The following is a 21691-nucleotide window of genomic DNA, read 5'->3' on the forward strand; positions in this document are numbered from 1 at the left end:
AGGGGGAATAGTAATCCAGAGTCAGTCTGGTTTTCAGCAGCTTGACTGTCTTGAAGAAAGCAGATGGTTTCTTGATCTTCAAGGAAATTCCTGACAGTCGTCTTTAGATTCTCCACAATCCCCTCAACTACATACTTTCAAATTCTCATTATGAGGAGGCTCACCCAGACTTAGAAAAGTCAGTCATGTGGGGAAATCAGTTCATATGAAATGAGATATTTCTGTGTACTTAGCCTGACAGAAGGAAATTATCTTTAAAAACATGTTAACCATTTACAGTCAACAGCAAGAGGAGAATAGGATGTCTAATGGTATGAAAAATCTGATCCAGTTGCAGGTTTGCCTTTCATGAGGAAACATAGGCTGAATGAATATAGCGTTCTGAAAAAAATGCGTATAATGGGCTGTAAGATTTGACAGCACAAAGACTAGAATATTCATGTCTATGCCTAAGAGGTATCCAAAGGCTGAAAACCTGATTAAACCACCAAAAATATGCTGTGCTGGAAATTAGACTGTCCAAATTAGATTCTTATTAAAAATTAAACATACTAGGCCTATTCGTCATCCTCACAGACAACACAAAGAAGGCAGTATGAGAGCAATCAAGGCTCTGGTTTGAATCCCAAGCTAGTTACTTCTCAGAAATTGGAATTTCCTATTAGAAATAAGTTCTTAGCAGACAGATTCCAACAGATTTTTCTGTGTTAGTGAAGGGGTGATTACTGTAGCACCTGAGAGACTTCCTCATCTGTAACTCGTCTTCTGTTACGGTGACACGTTAGTACAGAACATTTTAGAAGGTAAAAAATAGGTGAATATTGAAAACAGGCAAATATATATTTACTTAGTAAAATTAACTTTTAAGCCCTTGTTAAAAATACCTATCACCATTTCAGTTTAATACGAATGACACTAAGGGACCTACCATTTCGTTGGTATTTCCCAATACGAAGCTCATCCCCAACTAACTTAGGAGTGCAGCTTTCCCGTCAATTACTGGCTAATTAATGTTAGATTAGCTGCAGTGTCTTCTACCTGCATTTAGGGATGGGGGAAAATGGGAAAAGCTGACAACATTTGATTTAGTTATTGATAAAAATGTATGCTAAAAGTTTACAATCACATCTACAGAAGCGAGGCACGCTAAGAATATTTGAAGGAGCAATTGTTTGGCAATGTTGCAGTGCTTCAGGAGGAAGCAGCGAGACTGAAATTCTTGAGGAGGTTCTTCTTTCAGTAGGCATTTCTATTACAGGCAAAATCTCATAGGCGTTCATTTCTCAGTCCAGCCCTTTGCGACAGAATCCTGTACTACAAACAGCACCAAAGCATCTTCTCATGTCTAACCTACACTGACACTGAGTTTGTGACTTTTGGTAATTAATTATGCCCTAAAGGACTTGAATACTAGTAATAGTAAAGGTAAAGCAACACGAGTTTCAGCATGACACATCTAGAGCTACATACTTCGTGGCTGCAGCCCAGTACAATACAGCTTTACGTCCAGAAGTACCAGAGATGGTTAAATCATCTTTTGCTCAGATAAATGTACACATGACATTCACATATTCAAGCATATGCCAGTTCCTGTAGGGCTATGTCTAACATGCAGGCACCGCCAATGCTGTATTGTACTTATTTGTGAATAAGCTAAAAATTCAGTCTCCGAGAGCTGACATTTTCAGCAGCATTAGGGACCCTTGGTTGTAAAGCAAACAAAACCACATATGAACAAATAAACAACAGAAGAGACTGGAGAGCTCCTACTGAGAACTCATGAAACTGCAAGTGAAAAGTGCTCTGAACCATTTATGGTTCACAGTGGATTTGGAATTTTTTATTTTGTATTTTTTCTCGTTTTGGAGAGGTTACATTACAAACTTGTGTTAAGTAGAACATAAACTCTGACAACATAAAATATAATGTTTGATAACAAGAACTATGCTTTCCTCAAACACAGATGGAAGAACATATGCAAAGGAAACTCCTAGGAGTGTGTTACTGGACATCTGTTATTCTTGGAACAAAAAACGAATCGTTTTCACTCCAGTAACCATTCAACCAGAGAAAAGTATTTATTCGCAGTGCCACCTGCTGACAGCGGGCGGGTCTGTGCACTTAACCTGATGTACAGAGCGCGCTGCTGCGCGCTGCGCAGTTCAGCAGCGCTTTGTAACGGAGACGGGCGCGATTCCCCAGAGCGTCATCGCCAGAACCCCGGCGCCCCACGTTGAAAGTTTACTACCAAGTTATCTGCACTTAGCTACCTGTCATTGCTAAACTGACTGGAGAATTTACACTCCTTTTACAAACCGGTCTTACATCTAAAGCAATAGGGCTGAAGTACTGTCGGGATTTTATTCATTCTTACTGTTACTAGCAGTGCCATGGCAGTGACCCAGCACACTTGAAGAGTATATACCAAAAGATGTTCATGGATTTAATTGGATTGTGGATATGGTAATTATCCAAAAAGTAACACACAGGATAGAAGTCTATTAAAGTCCATACCTTTTTCTCTCACTTTTCCAAGCAGAGGATACTGTAGAATACAAGAATGCACTGGGCGAGTCAGGCAGGGTTAAAACAAACACATACAATATTTTTTTAAATGTTTGTAATAACAGAACCAAAACACCAACACACAGCATCACTTTTTTTCAAACAAGCTGAAAAAGAATGGCATTTTATTACATTCTGAATATTTAAACAAAGCAACAGTCTGACAAGAGATTCAAACAAACAATTATTCAGGAAGATGTGAGTATATTTAACAACGCACGGTACAAAATGCTCTTTGGAAGGATTTGGATAGAACAGGCTGGATGGACCAAAACGACTTCAGTGACGATGGACCTGCTGAAGGACCACACCCCACATGCTGTACGGGAACTCCCTCAGCCCTCGGGAGAATATGCAGGGAAAGGGCTTATGGATCTCCCATGTTTAATTTTCAGACATCTCTTCTGGCATTGCAGAGAAGCATAATTGGGTTTATGTTTATTCTAGATCATAGCAAACAAAAGCAGTTCATCCAGACTATGTCTGATCTCAGGCAAATTGAAAAAGATGTCATCCACAGCACCCAAGTGTGATTTTAAATAATCTGGTAGGTATGAAAAACTAAAGAATGACATGGCAACAATATCCAACAAGTTATACTATTCTGAGAGCAAAAGTAATCTACCTCAGCCACAAAGACGGGAAATTCTTCTGGCAGAATCCATGATCGCGGATAGAAATTATATTCAAGAGGAAACAGATCTTGCATTGTTCGCACTGCCCGACTCAGTGTAATTTTACGTACCATCTCCGTCATGCCTGGGAAAAGAACAGACAGTGTCTAAAAGTGATGAAAAATCCGCACTGAAGTCTCATCCTAAGAGTAAATTGTTATATCATTACTCACCCTGCTGGTAAGGCACTCTAGTCATTGCTGTCAATAAAGCGGAAAACCTTTTAAAATCTGACAAAATATTTCTAGCATTCCCCTGCTATATTTCATATTGTGTGTATTACTGTACGATATTAGAAAAAATTAATTATCAAAAATACAGCTCAGAATACTAGAGGGAAAGGTTTAGTCAAATAGTAACTACTGTCTGTCATAATGCATAATTATTGCCCTAGCCTGCTATCGTTCCCAGAATAGGTAAAAATGTCATTTAAATATAATCAACCACTTTGCGTTTGCTTTGCATTCATTTAAGTAACTACGCCAGAAAGAAGAGGTTATTTTGCAAGCAGCCAAACGCAGCTGCTTTCCTGCAGCTCTGAATCTCGTGCCTGGATCACGCCACGTCCAGATCGGAGAGCGCTCCGCTAGGAGCTCTTCCCAAGGCTGGGGCATTCCGGGTTACACTCATGCTGTTTATATGCTTTCAGCTATTACAGCTTATAAGGCTCATGCTGCAGCTTCTTTCTCAGCGAGAACATCATCTGCGGGCTGCTTTCCTACATGGTCAGCAAATTGCCACAAAACCTACAGGAACTCAGTAGCCTGTGACTGCAAACTTCCGTCGCGTGCGGTTGATTTTGGCCAGGAAGGTCCAAAGGTGCAAGGAGGACAGAAAGCGACAGGGAACAACACACGTCTGCTGAAGTCCTGCTTCCATCAGGAATGTGACTAAAAAGCTATTTTTATGGAAAAGTTTCCAAGTCTTCTGAGGACCAAGCCTTTCAGATTCTTTGAATCCCTCACAGGTAACTAAGAAAAGCGAGATCTCTTCTTCAAGAGAAAGAATTTAGTAAAACCCAGCATCAAGTTAGCACAACGTTCCTGGACATCAGGTCCAGTTCTGCAGGACTCTGGTTGTGACTACTGTGCAGGCCACTGGCATACGACGTAGAAGTCGGAATACAGAGAGGGTGACATGCATCTAACACAGCTTTAAACCACCAGAAAACTACACCATCCGATACTTGAACATGAACTGCCCACAGACAGGAGAAAGTCAGGGTAAATAAAGCCTAAAGTTCGATATCTGAGGGTTCTTATTCTCACAGCATACTAACAGCAGCAATAAATCTGAAGTAAAGGGCTTAGGTAAGTCAATACCTAAGCTCTTAGCTCTTATTTAGAGAGATCTCAACAGGGATTAAATGAGAAAAAAGGGAGCTTAAAAAAGTAGAAGAGTCATCATAAGATGAGGGCTGACATGAACTCTTCAATATTAAAAAATCCATTTGAGGAACTCCGCTCCGAGCTTCTCCCTGAGACAGGCCAGAGTACGAGACAAAACCAGATTCTTTCCACTTTGAATCAAAACCAAACCCCAAGATACAGCACCGTTGTCAATGCTAGATAACAGACAATAATTGCACACGTCACTTAAATTGTAGCCTCACACTCTTATTTTTCCTAAATTCATACACAGGAAGTATTCTTTTCGTCAAAAACACTTTCTCTCCAAAACAAATTTCAGTTCAGAAATTGTTCAAGACACCCATTCTGATATTCTTACCCCCTAAGCAGAAATCATCTACCAAAAATGGTAATATGCTAAAAATACTATCAGCTGATTAGGCAAATAATTCACATTTAAAAAACAGTAAAACACAGAAATGGTTAAAATACACGTTTTTAAAGCATTTGTTTAAACTGGAAACAGAAGTGAGGTACCTGGAAACTTGTTGACTTGACCTGAGAATATATCATTATCATGAAATGACACCCCATGCCAATAGATATCGCACGGCAAGCGTCTGCCGAAAGGGAACTGGAAGAGAGACAGGAGACAAGTTTTGAAGCAAACTGGCAATACCCAAATACCCATTCAGTCCTTACTTTTCTAAATGCTCATATTAAGTATAAACCATTCAAGAACAGTCTTCTGACTGTCAAAAGAAAACATGCTCTATATTTTGGTTGCAAAACTAAGAATATTTTGATCAGTTCAAGACTCTCTGAAGTTCAAGATGTTAACAAACCGTGAAAGGTTTCTAGAAACTAAAAACAAATTATGAGAGGCATGATCTGTACTGAGAAACTCCGAGCTTGTTATCAACCACAAGTAAGGCATGGCTCATTTGTAATTTAAAATACTATTACAGGGAATAAAATGTCATTAAGCTGCACTTAATTCCAGCACATGAAGGCACAGCGATAGCAAGTGCTACAGCTGGGAAGTGAACAAACTCTGAGAGTGTTTTGGGTTGGGGTTTTTCTCCTCCTCAGTTTAAGGAGTGATAAGCAAGCGTCAAGGGAAAAAAAGCACTGGAGGTCACGGAGGAATTGTCATTACTGGCAGTTACTAAATCAACCCCTGTTCTTAAGAAGATCACCGTTTAATGCCGAGAGGCTCGCGGCTCACATTTGTGCTCCCCCTCTGCAGCTGGGTAACCCCAACCCCTCTCCCAGATTGCGCCCGTGCCCGCGGCGGCCCGTCACCCCCAACACACGGCATTTCCATGCGCTCCCGGCCGGCATGAGCGGGAGACGGTTCTACTCCCCAGAACTTTATTTCAGGCAATACATATAGTTAGGAATATTATTGTAAATTAATAGTAAGCTGTAACGGCAAAGCACTCTCTGAGCAAGCTGACTGACATTGGTGTCCAAGCGGCAATAAATTTAAAATGAATATTCAAAGTAACATATCTAAGTGAAATAACTATATTATTCATTTATATGTATTAATTTATACAGTATTAATTCCTTTCTGGTACTAATAGTCTGTAATTAAAATAAAAGCTTACAATTTAATTAATCACTTGTTGAGCATATATATTTCAACTATTAAGTACTAAGGCAATTATTTCAACAATATTAAGTATTCCAACAACTTAAGAGCTTCTTTTCCCATTCACACAAGATTTCACTATAAATTGGAAAACTGTATAATTTGTTTTCTATTCTCAAAAAGATCAACCTTTTTTTAAGCAGTCTGAAGAGCTCTGAAACAGCACTGCCAATTACTGATAGGAACAGTTTCTAATAGCGAAGTGGATTAAAAGAAAAAAAAAAAAGCTGCCAGCAGTAAGAACAAAAGCCCCATGAATCAGCAGCGTCAACAATCCAAAGCAAAAAAATTACTAAGTTAAAAATCAAACATTTGTAATCCATGTTATAATAATAATAATAATAAATAATTAGTTTTGTGTAAAAAAGGTGCTCTTCTTCTCCACACTTGTTCTCTTAGACACAGTCCCATTTATCAATCCAAAAAAATATTTTATCTGCAACGCCATGTAGATGCCTTTTAGATACCACATGGAATACTTTCACAGGAATCTCTTCTATTACTAGGCTACATCTTTTTCACATAAATATGCTATGTTTCTGACCACAGCATTTTTAGGACACATTTGTATTAAACATCTACCACCCTTATCACCCAATGACTTCAGTACCATTTACTTATGGAAAGAACCGCAGTATTGTGCAGAAACTACTGGTTCTCTACTCCAAATGTAATTTTTCCTCCTTTAAAACATTTCTTTAAGCACTGGATTTTTTTTCAATGTGACAGAAAAAGAATGTCATAAAGCTTTTGAGTGAATTACTTTATTTGCTACTTTAATTAAAACTTCAGTTTCCTCAGTAAATAGCCTTGAAAAATGAATTTAAAATGCTAATTGAGCAATGCATCCTTTCTGTTTCCTGACTCATAGGCAGGAGATACCCAATTTAACAGAGCCAGCGCATTCTTCACTTATTTCATTATTATTCAGCCTGCAAAATCTGTTTTTGTACAAGTGAAAATTAATTCTGTTAGGCTCTGAAAGACAATCAGTGGCCTTAACCTCTCTCCACAGGTACATCCAGAATACAGATGCAGTATTAGGTCTCAGAGCACCTTCCCACCAAAATCTGAACCATTTATTTATTTATTAAATGAAATCGAAATGAAAGGAACGAAATTTGCATTTATATGACACCTTTCATCTACAGAGGATACCGAAGCACTTTACAAACACTGCACAGAAAGCATTTCACAACAGATGAAGAGCGAGCACCTCTGGACTGGAAAGTGGAAGCACTGCACCCCCGCATCAGCGATTCGGATAGCACCACGGCTTCCCTGCTCCTGACAAACCAAGATTGGCATTTATCCAACAATGGGATCAAACTCACCTCCTGAATGAGCTGGGAAGGATTCTTTATCATCTGCACTATACTTTTACACAAGAATAGTGTTTGGAAAGGAACAAACAAGTTTGATTATTTGGCTCCCTCTGGCAGTGCCAGATATAAAATTAATCTTATTGTGGTACAAGAGGCCTTTCCGCCACCTCCCCAGCTCCTGGTGCAGGGGACTAGCTAAAAAGAAAGGTGGATGCTTGAAGCAGTCCTCTGTTCTCATCATAACTTCTGTCTACGGCTACCCGGTCTCAGCTGGAATAGCCTCAGATCCGCACTAGCGATGCCAAAGCCAAGGCGCTCGCCGCCTGGGGAGCTGGGGTGCTCAGCGCCGCGGGGGGACGGAGGGTGTACGCGTGACTGGAGCCGTCCTTGCGGCTGCGCCCATCCTGTGCCGAAAACCCGGAGGCTGGTCCTAGGGTCGGTCACTGCAAACAACTTCCAGGTTGCAATCAATTCACTAACTCTTGGAAGAATTTATTTAATATCTTTTTTTATTCAAGAGTTGGGGGGCATTTGTCAGAACAAAACAAACAAAAAAAAAAAACAGGAGCCACAAAGAACAGAGTTGTTTTCACAACTTTGACACAATTAATAATCAACCACATTCAAATTGGTCCGACAGGTCATTTCTACCTTTTGACTGGAAGCCAATAACTTAAATTGTCTCACGGGTCACATCAGTCTGTTCCATCATGTTTAATGACAAGTTAAATGACTCTTGTCTTCTAGTCAGATTTTCCCAGCGTAAAATTTCCAACTATTCCTACACCTCCATGCAGCTACTGAACAGCAAGACAAATGACACGCTTAATGCTGGGATATTTGATGCCCGAGACATCTGCTTCTTCCATTTTCCCGGTAATTGAAAGCTAGCCGAAGAAATAATTTATTAAGTGATGAATAAACTCAGGATGCAAGCTCAATTTGTGCCCATTATTTCATTTGGCATATCATGTTCATTTAAAGCATCTGACACACTAAATCAGATAGTCCGATCTAGCGATGGGAGTAATTGCTTCACTGGCATGCACATTAAAATTCTGCAATGCTTTTTAAAAGGTCCACCCCTATGTGTTACCCCAGACAGGGCTATCATGGTTGATAATTTAATTTACTCGAAATTCCCACAGCTGAAAAAAAAAAAAAGGAGTTTTTTTCTGTCTTTTGCTTCTGATAACAGAATCTCAATAGTCAAATGGCTCTCTCGAACTCTTTCACCTCTTCCTCACGTAGCAGTGCCATAGAATAAACTGCTCACTGATATTAGCCATGTTTAGAGTAGTATTCCTTTTTTTTTGTCTTGTAGTGGCATTTACCATATGTTAATTTACTAAAATGAACTACCGCCATGTGGACAACTCTGTAATCACACAGTGCGTTATGTCTTACTTCTACAAATTATCAGGGAGCATATTGCAATAATAGATTATTACTGAAACAAAGCTCTTCCAGCAAGTCAGGGTAACTACAGCAAGGAGATTGCAGAACGTACAACTTAAAACAAAAACCAAACCAAAACAAAAGCCTATATGACACTGCAATAATGCTATCCATTAGATAGGAAAAGTTATCGTAAAAAGGAGCCCACTTTAAAAAGCCTAGTATATAACGTCTCCTGACCAACAAAATATTCAAGCCAATGCATCCAGCAGCAAGCATCGGGAAGAATAGAAACAAAACAAAAGCAGCAATGGGAAAAAATGCAAAAGAAGAGGTGAGGGAGAAGAAGGATCAAATATACTACATCAAAGCCCAAGATGCAATCACCTGGAAGAGTATTATACAAGGGATGACAGTAGAACACCAGCCCCTGAAACATCCATATTTAAAATATATGCATTTCATTACTACTTCTAAGATTTTTTTCCGCATTATTTTTATAGATCTTACAAGAAACAACATATGTGTTCCCTCTGCTGGTCCCGCTGTAACAGTGAAACTATTTCCAAGGCTCCTTAGCCACCAATGATACTTGTTTGGACAAATACTTTAGTGCTATTTTTCTAAACATTTGAAAGGGAGAGCTTTCAAAATTACGTGCAACTTGAATAAAAGAGTTTTCCTTGGATTTCTCTTCTTAATGTTGCTTATTTTTCTCTTCAAGTCTAGACAAGATCTTGCCTACTGATTCTCTGTGTCGACTGAAGTCTGCTAGCTTGAAGTCAACAGTTTGTCTTGCTCCCATCCGAGAAGACTTTCATCTTCTTATTTTCCCCAATGTAAACAGCACTAGTTAATAGAGTCATAGCTAATATAGGTTCCCCTTTCATCACTCCTTCCAGCTTTGGGGGGGAGTGGGAAGGGGGGGGAACTGATTTGACACATATACGTTGACAAGAGAAAATACTTTCTTAACAAAAGATAATGTTACATTCATACATATTAACCTCTTTATTATAATAAGCTGAAAAATTTACAGAAATACATTACAGTGACTTGCTTACAAGGAGTGAATTACTAGCCACCTAGGTGGTATGGTTAAATGGCACAAAATTCCATATTTGGTCTCTTCTTTATTAAGAGTACGAAGTGGCCAGAAGGGGAAGGAACAGACTAAATGAAAAACATTGAACGAACAGATGGAGGAGAAAGGATATTGAAGGAGACAGTAAACAAAGAAAGACGAAGCCAAAAGCGATTGCTGTTGTGGGATGCAGAGCAGGAAGGAGAACGCTGATAATGCAGTGCAGATATTCAAGAGAGGAACCATGTGAAACCAGTCAATCTGTAGGACAGAATACCAAGCGCGGAGAATCCAGGGGATAAGATATGCAAAACAGTTCAGAAAAGACAAAATTAACCAGTAAGTATGGCTCATGACCAGCAGAATCTGTGAGGCTAACTTAAATCAGTACTTCAGGAACACTCACTGGAATGGCACTGGGCACTCTAAACATAAAACTTAGCCTTAAGGACGAAGAAATGAAGCGCGAGGCCCCCCTTGCTCCGTATGTCACTGAGCAGAACACGGAGCAAGGCTGCTGACAGACGCTCCGCAGGTGCACTGAGGGTAAAAGAAGCGAGCGTAAAGAGGTTTTAATTTCACACCTCTGGTATTTTATTACTATTTTGCCCTAAGAGCAGGAGTTGAGAACTGCAGCTTTTGTGCAGTGAGATTTTTAAATTCTCCCACTGGATTTAAATCACAAAAATCTTGAAATAAAATTTTATGAAGACAGAGAACGAGAAGGCATTACTTTTCCTGGCAAGGAGCATATATATCTTCGTGATATGGGGCATTTATGACATTATGAATAAACACAGATATTTACTGCCACTCAATCCTCCAGAAAATAAGTTTGTAGCGTTTAACGCTAAGGTTAGGAACGACACAGAATATGCTGTCTACCCAAAGTCTGCACAAATTTTGTTGAAAAAGTATCAGGTGCACAAAATATTAGTATCTTGTGAGTGGGCATCGCAAAGGCAGCTTTGTAAAGCACGTAGAGCAGGTGCCATAGATCATGCTTCTGCACATGAAGAAACAGTTCATCCGCAGGTTTTATCCTTCCACTTTACGTCCCCTCCAGCTTCCCTCTTCCAAATGGATTACAAATACCCTTTTTCTTACAGAAGTTCCTCAAAAAGCTCCTAGAAGCCATCTCAACTTCTATAAAGCTGTTTATAAAGTTATTATGGAAAGAAAATCTTTATAATTTGAGAACAATTTAGCATCTATAATAAGATACATATTAGAAATCTCCTCGGGATTTAAATAAGGAGTTCCAAAGCATCGGTTCTGTGCCAGCTCCCATATTGTCATGACTCCGGTTCAGCATAGATGGGCAGGCACTGAACTCCTCACACAGCACAGAGAAAACATATGACTCAAGCTGTAGGGGAAAAAAAAAACAAAACACACCATACCTTCTCTACATACAATAATTTAGAAGGCTAAAGGCTGTAACGTGTGCTTTATTAGGTGGTTTAATATTACTTCATTCATACACAATGCTCTTTGACTCGCCTTCAAGATAATGTGCGATGCAGAGGCTTTGCCATCGGAGCAGACAGCTGATCTGTCAGGTCACGCTCTTTTGCCCACTGTCACGAGCCTTATTTCGCATACCCATACCATGAGGGAAGGGTGAGGGGAAAGAAATGCAAATTGACACAACACACCAGACACTTCTACATAGGGGTAGGTTTCTTTCTTGCCCTTTCCAGCAATCAGTTTAAGCTTTGAAGCATAATATCCGATTACCCCTATTCTGGCTTGCGTAACTGGCGATGGCAGCCTCGGTCACGAATCAGATCAGCCTCCAGACGTGACATCTAATTAGAAACAACCCCACCGCCGAGATGAGGCCCGCCGGGACCAGCCCCCGGCTGCAGGAGCCTGCTCTGCCGCTGGTGCAGGGAGGCAGGGGAGGAGGAGGAGGAGGAGGAGGAGGAGGAGGGGGAGATGCTTTGCCGGAGGCAGACCCCAAGGCGACGGAGGGGAGAGGTTTCCCCAGCACCGGCGGCAGAGCAGCGGGAGGAGCGGAGGGAAAGGCCGGCGCTCGGCCACCGCCAGGCCGGGCCGGGCCGGGCGCAGGCGGGGAAGGGGGAGGCGGCGCCGGGCAGAGCCCCAGCGGCCTCCCGAGGGCCGGGGGCTGCCGGCGGCCGGGCGGGCGCTCACCTCCCTCCAGCGGAGCTGCCGCAGGCTGATCTTCAGCGCCTCCAGCGAGGTCTTGGCCTTGGAGCTGTCCACCGTGACGCGGGGCCGCCGGGCGGCGCGGCCCCCCTCCTCCCCGCCGCGCCGGCCCGGGGCCCGCCGCCCCCTGCCCCGCTCCGCCCGCCCGGGCGGGCCCTGCGGGCCGGCACCGCGGCGGCCCCGCTCCCGTTCCCGTTCCCGTTCCCGGCCGGCTGCGGCGGGCAGCGCCCCTTCCCCCGGAGTCGCCCCGGCGGGCTGGCCGCCCTGCGGCTCCTCGGCGGGGAGGGCCGGGGACCCCGGGGGCTCCTCCGCCTCCCGGGCCGGGGCGCAGCCCCGCGGCGGGGCCCCGGCCGGCTCCATCCCGCCGCGCTGCCGCTGCCTCGGCCCGGCCGCCGCCGCCGCCCCCGCTCCCCGCCCGTTGCCATGCGAGCGGAGCGGCGGACGGGGCGCGCCAGGGGCCAATCGCCGTGAGGCGCTGACCCCACTCGCCCCGCCCCGCCGGCAATGACGTCCTGTAGCCGCCTCGGCCATTTTGGGAGCGGGCAGGGCCGCCGGCCTCTTCCGGGGAGGCCATTTCGGAAAGGCGCGGGGCGGGGCCGCCATCTTGGAAGCGGGCGGCGCCGGGCGGGAAACCGCCCCCGTAGGTGGCGGCCAGCGCCTCAGGCCGCTGGTGCGGACCTGGCTGCGCCTGGCAGCCGTTGCTCTGCCGCCGAAACCCCCGCCCGCGCGGCTTATTAATTAAATCCATTCCTTATTGCGTGGTGGAGTGGTTTTCACGTGAGGCAGGGGGGCCCGGTGCCGTTACTGTGAGACAAAGCCCCGCTTCGGACCGGCACCGCGGCTCAGCCCTTGAGTCTCCTCACCCTCGTCCCGTAACAACCCACTCGCTGTCCCGGAGTAATGTCCGCTGCATGGTTTGATTACTTTCTGTATTTTCGTGAATTATTTTTAATCAAAAGCCGCCTGGGAAGCCCATGCAGGGGCGTGGGGCTGGCCGAGCGGCGCTGGGGCCCCCCGCTCCGGAGGGAGCCCCTCGGGCCCCGCACCCTCCGGCTGTGCTGGGAACGGGCGATTCCGTGGGGATTGAGTGTTGAACAGTTCCAGCTGAAGCCCATGCTGCTGGAGTCCCTTCAATCTCTGGATTTTAAACACACTCCTACATCGCCCAAGTCAAATGCACAGCAAGAAGAACAGGAAAACCAGTCTTACAGTGCCAATAACGGAATGAATAGCCTCACCAGCAGCTGTGTGAATCCCTCGCAATATTAGTTAGGAGGTGATGAAATTGAGAACCTGTGAGTGAACCAGCCGTTGCCTGAAGGGTAGAAAAAGTAAGAGATTTCGGGAATTTAGAAAGCGCGGGCAGGCGGTGGCGCTGCGCCCCGGGAAATCGGCCCGGCTGCAAGGGAGCCCGGGGCTTCGCTGCAAGACTTGGGAACGGGGGAAAAAAGCAGGAATAATCAGGATTCTGTGTGAAGGAGCTGTCAGTAGAGTCGTGCTCCTGATAAGGAGCAGGACTGGAACAGGACATCGGAAGAAATCATTTAAATGAAAGCAAAATTTAAATAAATGCAACAAAAAGTTGGGACTTCCCATTAGCTGCAAGTTAAAATAAAAACGTCGTGTCAAGACTAAGCTGCCTGTGGGACCCCTCAGACCAGGAGGAGATATGGATGTATCTTTTACCCTGCTAGATCGGGTTTTAGGAACATCTGGATTAACCTCTCATTCTTGCCTCACTTGCTCCCTGGTATTTTGTAGAAACAAAGACATGAGACACAACGTGCCAGTAACTGTGATTCCGTACGTGTGGATGCTTTTCCACAAGTCAGCCGTAGTTTATAAAGAAAGTTTAATCACCAAGATACTGTCTTATTTCAACAGCAAACTGGAGCTTCGCCCGCAAGCCTAACACTACCCATATTTTTTCAGTGCATCACCTGTCTTCTGCCATTTACCCTTGCAGGCAACAAAGAAACTAATTAATTAATCACAGTGTTGGGCCTTACAGCGTGAAGTGACCAGGAAGGCTGAGGTAGCTCGCTCTTGGTTGCTCTCTCTAAATGATGTGCATTATTTTTTTATAGCTGTGACTATTCTTAATTAAAAACGCGGGAGCATTTCCCTGTGCTAGCAGGGGCTCGGAGGGGCCTGGAGCTTTGGCAAGGCTGATCTGTCCAGGGGGTGTCTTCTCTGTGTCCATCACCGAAGGGCACATCCCGGTTGTCTCACAAACCACTACCAGATGTTGGTGTCTGCCAGCTGGAGTGTGATTTCAAATGGTGACCTGACTCTGCCTGCCTCTTATTTTACTGCCAGGCCCCCAGATGAACATTTTTTAACATATATTAGAGATTTATCCTCACCAATGTCAGCAGCGCTGAAGGAAAGCCAGGGAAATAGTTAAGATGGGCCAAGGCATTAAGAGGCTTTGGAGCATGGGAAATAGCAAACAAAATTATTACAAAGGAGAAGTATTTTTATATCTAATTATTATATATCCATGTTTCTTACAGGCTAATAATGTACTAGTTGTTTCTCTACCAAAGAAGCTGTAATACCCGAGATACCTGGTTTGTACTGCGTTGTATGGATAAAACCTTCATTTCATGTTGAGATAAATAGAGATGGTCTGTAGCGTGCAGCAGGAAGTCAGACTGTACGTGGTAGTCAGGTACCGCAAGGTAGGGGAGTAAAGTATAGGTTGAGTAGTAATAAGGTAGCAAGGTAATGTGGAAGGAGAGTGTATCCTGCTGAATACTGCAAGCTGGATCGAGCAGCAGGAGAGAAGATACATGAAACTTTAGATCATCTGTCCCCTGTGAGGAGAGGCGAAATTTAAAGTTACTGTGTGCTCTTAAACAGAAGCTTATTTCCTCAGACCCTTGCTCACAGGAAGCTGTTGATAAGAACAAATTGTTACTATCTTGTGACAACAAGTGAACAAGAATGCGTATTCTGTCTAGGAGAACTGTACCTCTGTTAGACTGCGCTGGGAAAAATATCAATTTTTTTTCTGAATCATCTTCCAGTGTCGGAGTGGCGATGGTGTTTGTAGGCAGGCCAGAACAAAGTGTGCTCTCCTGCACAGGAGGAATTTGGCACAGTGTTGGTGTACATGTACGTTTATTGGCACAGTATCACATACCTTCAAGAGAGATTTCAGTTCCAACCTCACAGTACTTGGGCCTTGTAAGAGCCCCGATCTGACTCCTAATGTAATGTCCCTGCACTTTTATTAGTTAAATTCAGGATATCCAATAAAAACAGAGGTGCTAATCTGATTTTATGGGAACGGGGAAGGACGCTGTTTGATTGTACAGTATTTTACTCATCTCTTAGGCCGACAACTTCACTCTCATTTACCCTAAATCGTAACTTACTGGGTCATTTATACCATGACGTGGTTAACCTGATGTTTGTGTGGGCAAATACACGCCTTCCCATGATGTGCCCAGGTCAGATCCAAGGAGGAGCCTGGTAATACAGCAATTTTACAGATGCAGACCACCGATGGGTAACATACTGGAGTACCACTCCAGAGAGCTGTGCTAGCAGGTACTCCGCACGTGTTTGCAGGAACATTCTCACTGAAGACCAGATCTCATTCTGAGAATTACACTTTCCCAGACAGTAAGCTGAACAGTATGACTTTCACATCACGATAATGTGCTGATCCAAGCAACTCGAACTGAAGGTGAACTGTACTGCCAGCTCGTGGTACACAGAATTCAGGAGTCAGACATGCGAACACATCAAGCTTATGAGTTTAAGAAGTAACATTTTTCTTAAATAATAAATTTGACTTCTTCTAGTAAGCTTTTTGGTTACTGAGTCTGGATCAAAATTTCTAGCTCTTATCTAGCATCATAAGGACAATAAATGTATTCTTTTCTATATTTTTCTTTTTTAAAGATAGCCAAGACAAGGAAAACAATAAGTAGCATGTCATTTACAAAAAAGAACCTACAATCTTTTTAAAATATCGTATAAAACTGGCCTCCTGCCAGTGGCAAAATAAGAATTATTCACAGAATACTTTAATGTACCATTTTGAAAAGGAACACATTCCTCAAGCTATTATTAAAAAAAAAAAAAAAAAAAGTTACTCAGTAAGAACTATCCATCCACGTCTGAAGTTAATAGTTCCTTTTGCAATGACGGTGGGTATCTTTTGTCAGTTGTACTTGCACAAATCAATAAGAAGGCAATGCTTTATAAAATGAAAAGTCAGAAGAAAAGCTATCTAGTAAACAGACTCCACTTGGGAAATGTCGGCGGGGGTGTTCTGCTTCGGCCTGGGCTTAAATCTGTACACATCGAGCTATGCTTCCACTGTTTATGTTAGACCACTGAAGATTTGTGGTTGACCCACATATGCAAACAAAACATTCGCTGCATACTTGGGGTGGGGGGATTTGCATGATAGAAGATGACACAAATATGCATAATTGCGGATGACATTTTTGATTCCCGAGTCCTGCTGCACAGAACTTTGGAACCGGCCATGCGTGAAAGAGGCTTGCAATTCTAGCGGGCAGATTGCCTGGCCGTGCTGCCAGGCTGAACCTTCACGACATTAAGCTTCTGTTTCCTCTTGAACAACACCAATCTGGTGTAATCATCTAACCAAGCAGAGCCTGTACTTGCAGAGGACACGTATGACACGGACGGAGGGGGCTGAAACAATGACAGATCCACGTCACGTCCGAGTTCACGTCACGTGGCAGCTTCAGAGACTCACTTTAAGATTTTGCTTGCGCGTTTTCTCTGTTTTCTTCAAATCCCCGATACAACAGAAGGCAACATCACACAATTTCAGTCAACGGTACCTAATTTATCTATTCTTGCCTCCGTATTTCATCACGCAGCAGCATTTATAGGACATGGTTGGTGCCCCCAGGCTTACCTGGCTAAACAACGATTTTAGTTTATCACCTAGTGATCGTGAGTGATAGAGAGATACCTGAGGTAAAGCAAACAAGAGGAACTGCAGGTCAAAACACATTTCTGCACTACTTCGCCCACCTTTGTTTTGATAATTTACCTATACAGAACAGTTCAGATTTAGCAATGGTTAGAGTTTCTGATTTGTTCCCATTTTTTCTGTTAAACTGAAGCTCGAGATCAATTCATTTAAATGAAGGCTGGGCAGTTACACAGTGGGGAATACACCTCTTTGCCTCCCTTTGCTTCCTGGCTTTTTTTTCACTAGGGGAAAGCACAGCTTCCCAGAGCGACAGAGGGAAAAGCGCATCCCTAACCTCTGACCTTGCAGTAGCTTTGTAGGATAACGTTCCATGGTTGTGGAGAACTCCGGACGTGCTGTTCCCCTTAAGTCTGCGTCCTGACTTTGGATCGCTGTCTGTCTAAGATACCAAGAAAAGCCAAGAGATCTTGCTGTGTAGTACTACTGCTTAATTTTGCTTCCTTGAGTAAAGAAAGCAATTGTAAGTGAAGTAGAACATGTCTGAAAATTTGGAAATCCAACTGCAACACACAACTTTTTGCCTCCGCTAGCAGAGCACAGCATTCCCATAATATGCTGTCCTCCCCTTCCCCCACATCAGCTCATCCCGCTCCGCAGGAGGAGGGGACAGAAGCTGGTTGTTAGTATTATGCATAAAAACAACTCCCAAACTCTTAAATGACTATTATCTATAACTGAGATAAAATCCAAAGTTATTGAAATGAGTGAAAGGTTTTATTGCTTCGATGCACACCCCAGGTGATTCACCTGCATTCATCTTTCTGGCCTATAAAGCCAGCAGTCAGTTAAGTCCCTTTGGTCTTAACTGATGAAACTTTACGGCAGTGACTGCTGTTTCTCAGTAACTATGAATCGGGCATACTTTGCTTCGTTCTGCCACTTTATTAAATGTCTACAGAAAAATGCTGTTTTCAAGCAAAGACACATCTCCTGAAGAGCGGCACGTGAATTCAGCTGCTAAATCTCAACGGGACGTCCGTGGGCATGCTGCCAGCTGCTAGCAAGATAGCACACCGGAGACCCTGCTCTAAAAATTGCACCAGCACAAATAAGTATTAATAGCGTTGATAAAGTCGCATGACAAAACCAGATCTGCTAAGATAGTGAGCGTGCACAGATCTCTCAGATCTTACAAGTATGATATGAAGTGATTTCCTGTAACGGAGGTTTTGTCTGCCACTACTGGATGTCTGTCTGGTTGTTCTTGCTGTGTCACATGTTATTTATCATTTAAAATCTTTGCAGCTCTGCTGTGCAGAAATCAGTGCTTAAAATGGTTAGCAGAAGGGAGGAAAATTCCTTGGCATCAAGACCTGGTCTCCTTTGGAAAGCATGCGGTGCCTCTGCAGCTCCCTTCTCCGAGTTGTGAAGGTGGCTTTGGAAGAAACCTGACAGGATCAGATGAGAGCAACAGCTACCTTCCTGGCAAGCCAAATGACGAAGCGATTAAGGAACACCCCGCATACAATACCACTACCTACACCACATTCGAGCTCCCTTCAAACAACGAAGCTATTTAGGAAGAGGCATGGCCATGCAGAGTAAATATCAATCAGACAGAAACGCGCATCCACGTGAGCAAAAGAGAAGGAAAGAAATCTTGGTAGCCTGCGCCTGAAAAAGAAAGCTGATATAAACCTGTTCTCTGCAAAAACACTTGAAGCTATGAGCCAAGAAGCTGGCTTTGGTGCTTCCCTCCTACCGTGTTCAGAGCAATGGGACTTTCCGTGTGTGCTTTGCGCATCGAAGGAGCAGCAGCGCAGTACCTCCATCTGATGCAAACACCCGCTATGAAGTCTGACTACCTGTTCGCATCAAGGAGGGGTAGTGCTGGGAGGGGTTTGTTTATACTAAATCCATGACGATGTACTGTGTAACTGTTTAATTCTAGATATTTGCCCAGTTTTATTACGCAGAAGAAAAGGCATACAGCTTTCTTACATGCAATGGAGTCAAAGAATTTTCTTTGCCCAACAAACAAACTAGAAAGTTAACAGCGTTTTAAGTTTAGCAGCCTTCAAACTCAATTCTCAAACACAGCTCCAAACCATTAACCTTAGAAGAGCTAAGCCCTATGAAAAGTTCACAGAAGTTAATGAACATGAAATATTAAACGCTTCCATTCAATTGTGATCTAACAGAGTCTGGCACTGCAAGCTTTATTAAGTCACGGTTGCCTTATTTTTCTCAGGATTCCCATGAGATGTTTCTCTCCCCCTACCCAAAGGATTTTATAATCTGCGGGATACTGGAGAGCACCAGAACGGAAATAAAAAGACCATTCTTGTTATCTCACCCTGCCCTTTTATCAGATTTTAAAATGTAGCTATCCCAAGCGAAGTCCATATGCTCCCACTTAGATAGGAATGCTCTTGTGGCAGTAGGAGGGTAATGAGGAGGAACTTTCAGCAGCTCAGCACCATGACAGGTCCATGCATGCCTCCGTTAAAATGCAGTATTGCAGAATCAATGCAGAGACTCACCAGCGGTGGCTGTGTTAGGTTTTTTTTCCCTTACTAGTTGAGCTTTGCTGGCGTTCGCATCAAAGGAAGCGCAAGCACAGGCTGACTGGGTGGCATCTCCTCCTCCTTGGGCTTAGGAGAACCAAAGGCCTGAATCTTACTCAATCAGTCCAAGGACATTTGCACGCAAAATCTAAGTTATTCATTCAGGTCAACAGATATTTTTAAAATCAAGATTCGTACAAGGTAAGAAAAGTGCCATGAAATGTTCTAAGTACACGCTAGACAACAGCATAAAGACCACACAAAGTATCACCAACAGAGCTAAACGGATGAACCTGCAGGTGAGATGTCTATCTAGAGCAGCATATTGGACAGAAACCGATCTATGTATTTGCATACCTGAAACAAAACCCATTTTGAGATATGCTGTATAAAAGAGGCATTAGCATAAACATGTGAATATTTAAATGAGAGGGTAATGCCATGTTTTAACTTGGAAGAAAGAAAAAAGAAGCCTGTCTGGAAACAGAAAAACTTAGCAAAGGCAGGAGGCTGACCACAGAACCCGTCCCAGCACAAGTGCCAAAATGAGCTGCTAATACCACAAAATACTTGAACATGTAGGGTCACGGTCAGCGAACCAATATTAATTCTCTCCCTCTCTTAATTGTAAGTTTCTGGATTTTTGGCTCTTGCCCATCTCCCACTGACTTACAAGTACTCAGAGATGCCAAGAACCTCAGGATGATTATGCTCCCGAGATGGAGACAGGGAGTTGTGCACTGCCTGCCTGTGACCAAAATTTTCTCTCTTGCTAATGTGAAAGCTGCATAAAAGGTAGTGTCCAACAGCGTTCGAGCGTCCGGCTGGGGAGTTATTTGTACGACAAAAAACTATAACTGATCACTCCAAAAACAATTCTGGGGAACCCAGATGAGATCAGTTGGAGCACATATACGCTTCTGTCCCTTGGATTCTACACAATTCGCGCTTCTGATCATTCCTGCAAACGGCAAAGAGCGCGGCTGTACTAACAGTCAGAAGACAAGCCTTGGGTCTTGCCATCACAGCCGTGCACGGGGCTCTGCACCCATCCCTCACCCGCGCCGGTGCCTGTCGAGAGCTCAGGCCCATCGGGCGTCCCGGAGCGGCACCCGCGGGGGCTCACCTGCGCGCCCACGGTGCCTCAGCACCGAGACGCAGCGGGAAGGAAACAACACCCCGAGCGCACCGGTGCAGCGGTGACATCCCGCGCCCGCCGCAAAAATCCCGACAGTGTACGGAGTCAGCCCGCGGACACCAGCTGTGTGCAGGCTTCTGACAGGGCACGGACTAACAGAGCTGGAAGTCACGTTAACGTTGGACACGTGTAATGGCGTTAGCCGGCCGTTCTTGCGCAGGAGCTGCAGTGAGATCCTAGATCATGGTGTAGTCTTTTCAGAATTTCTAACGCTATTTTTGTGCCCTCGGAGGCTATGACATGGTGCTGTTGCTCTGTACTAAAAGGGCACCATCAGGCCAGGACAGCCCCAGACACGCAGACAGACAAAACCTCCGTAAGCCGAACTTCCATAAGATGCTCCAGGTGTTTAATGTCGAGCCTACGGAGAAGGCTTGGCACGGCGAAACCTCCCTTCCCGACTCACGGAGCTCTGCTCCTTCCAGAGGGGCCGAGGCCGGCTCCCCCCAGGCGCCCAGGCCCACACTGACAGCGGGGCGGCCGAGCCGCGGGCACGGCCAGGCCGGGGGCGCCGGCGGCGGCTGCCGGCGCAGCGGCGTGCGGCCGAGCGAACGCCGGTCGGTCCGGGACACCTCCGCCCTGCCGCGGCCGGGCGCGGCGCCGTTGAGGCGGGGCCTTTCCCCGGAGCCGGCGGGGCCGGGGCCGGCGGCGGGGCCGGGCGAGGCGGGGCGGCCGCGGGCAGGGCGGGCTCCCGCCGCCCCCCGCATCACATGAGGGAACTTCGGGCCAATGGCGCCGCGGCGAGGGCCGGGGCCCCGCTCGCACCCGCGGA

At 44.6% G+C, this 21691-nt stretch overlaps 1 protein-coding gene across 2 annotated transcripts in view; it reads right to left on the bottom strand.

Annotated features, from left to right (window-relative positions):
* Positions 1-12686, bottom strand: part of TTLL11 (tubulin tyrosine ligase like 11) — a 56714-nt gene extending 44028 nt beyond the window's left edge. Inside the window, exons 1-3 of one of the 2 annotated variants that reach the window (XM_087753443.1) lie at positions 12210-12686; positions 5126-5222; positions 3191-3324 (exon numbers count right to left, since the gene is read on the bottom strand). In XM_087753443.1, the coding sequence (XP_087609569.1) occupies positions 3191-3324; positions 5126-5222; positions 12210-12584 (606 nt within the window). In that variant the 5' untranslated portion in view covers positions 12585-12686. The remainder of the gene's footprint in view (positions 1-3190; positions 3325-5125; positions 5223-12209) is intronic. The other variant, XM_087753444.1, reaches the window with a different exon arrangement.
* Between the last annotated feature and the right edge of the window lie 9005 nt (positions 12687-21691).

Source organism: Nipponia nippon, unplaced genomic scaffold (genome assembly GCF_047370975.1).
Source record: "Nipponia nippon isolate SJK-2023a ecotype South Korea unplaced genomic scaffold, ASM4737097v1 scaffold_16, whole genome shotgun sequence".
Lineage (NCBI taxonomy): Eukaryota > Metazoa > Chordata > Aves > Pelecaniformes > Threskiornithidae > Nipponia > Nipponia nippon.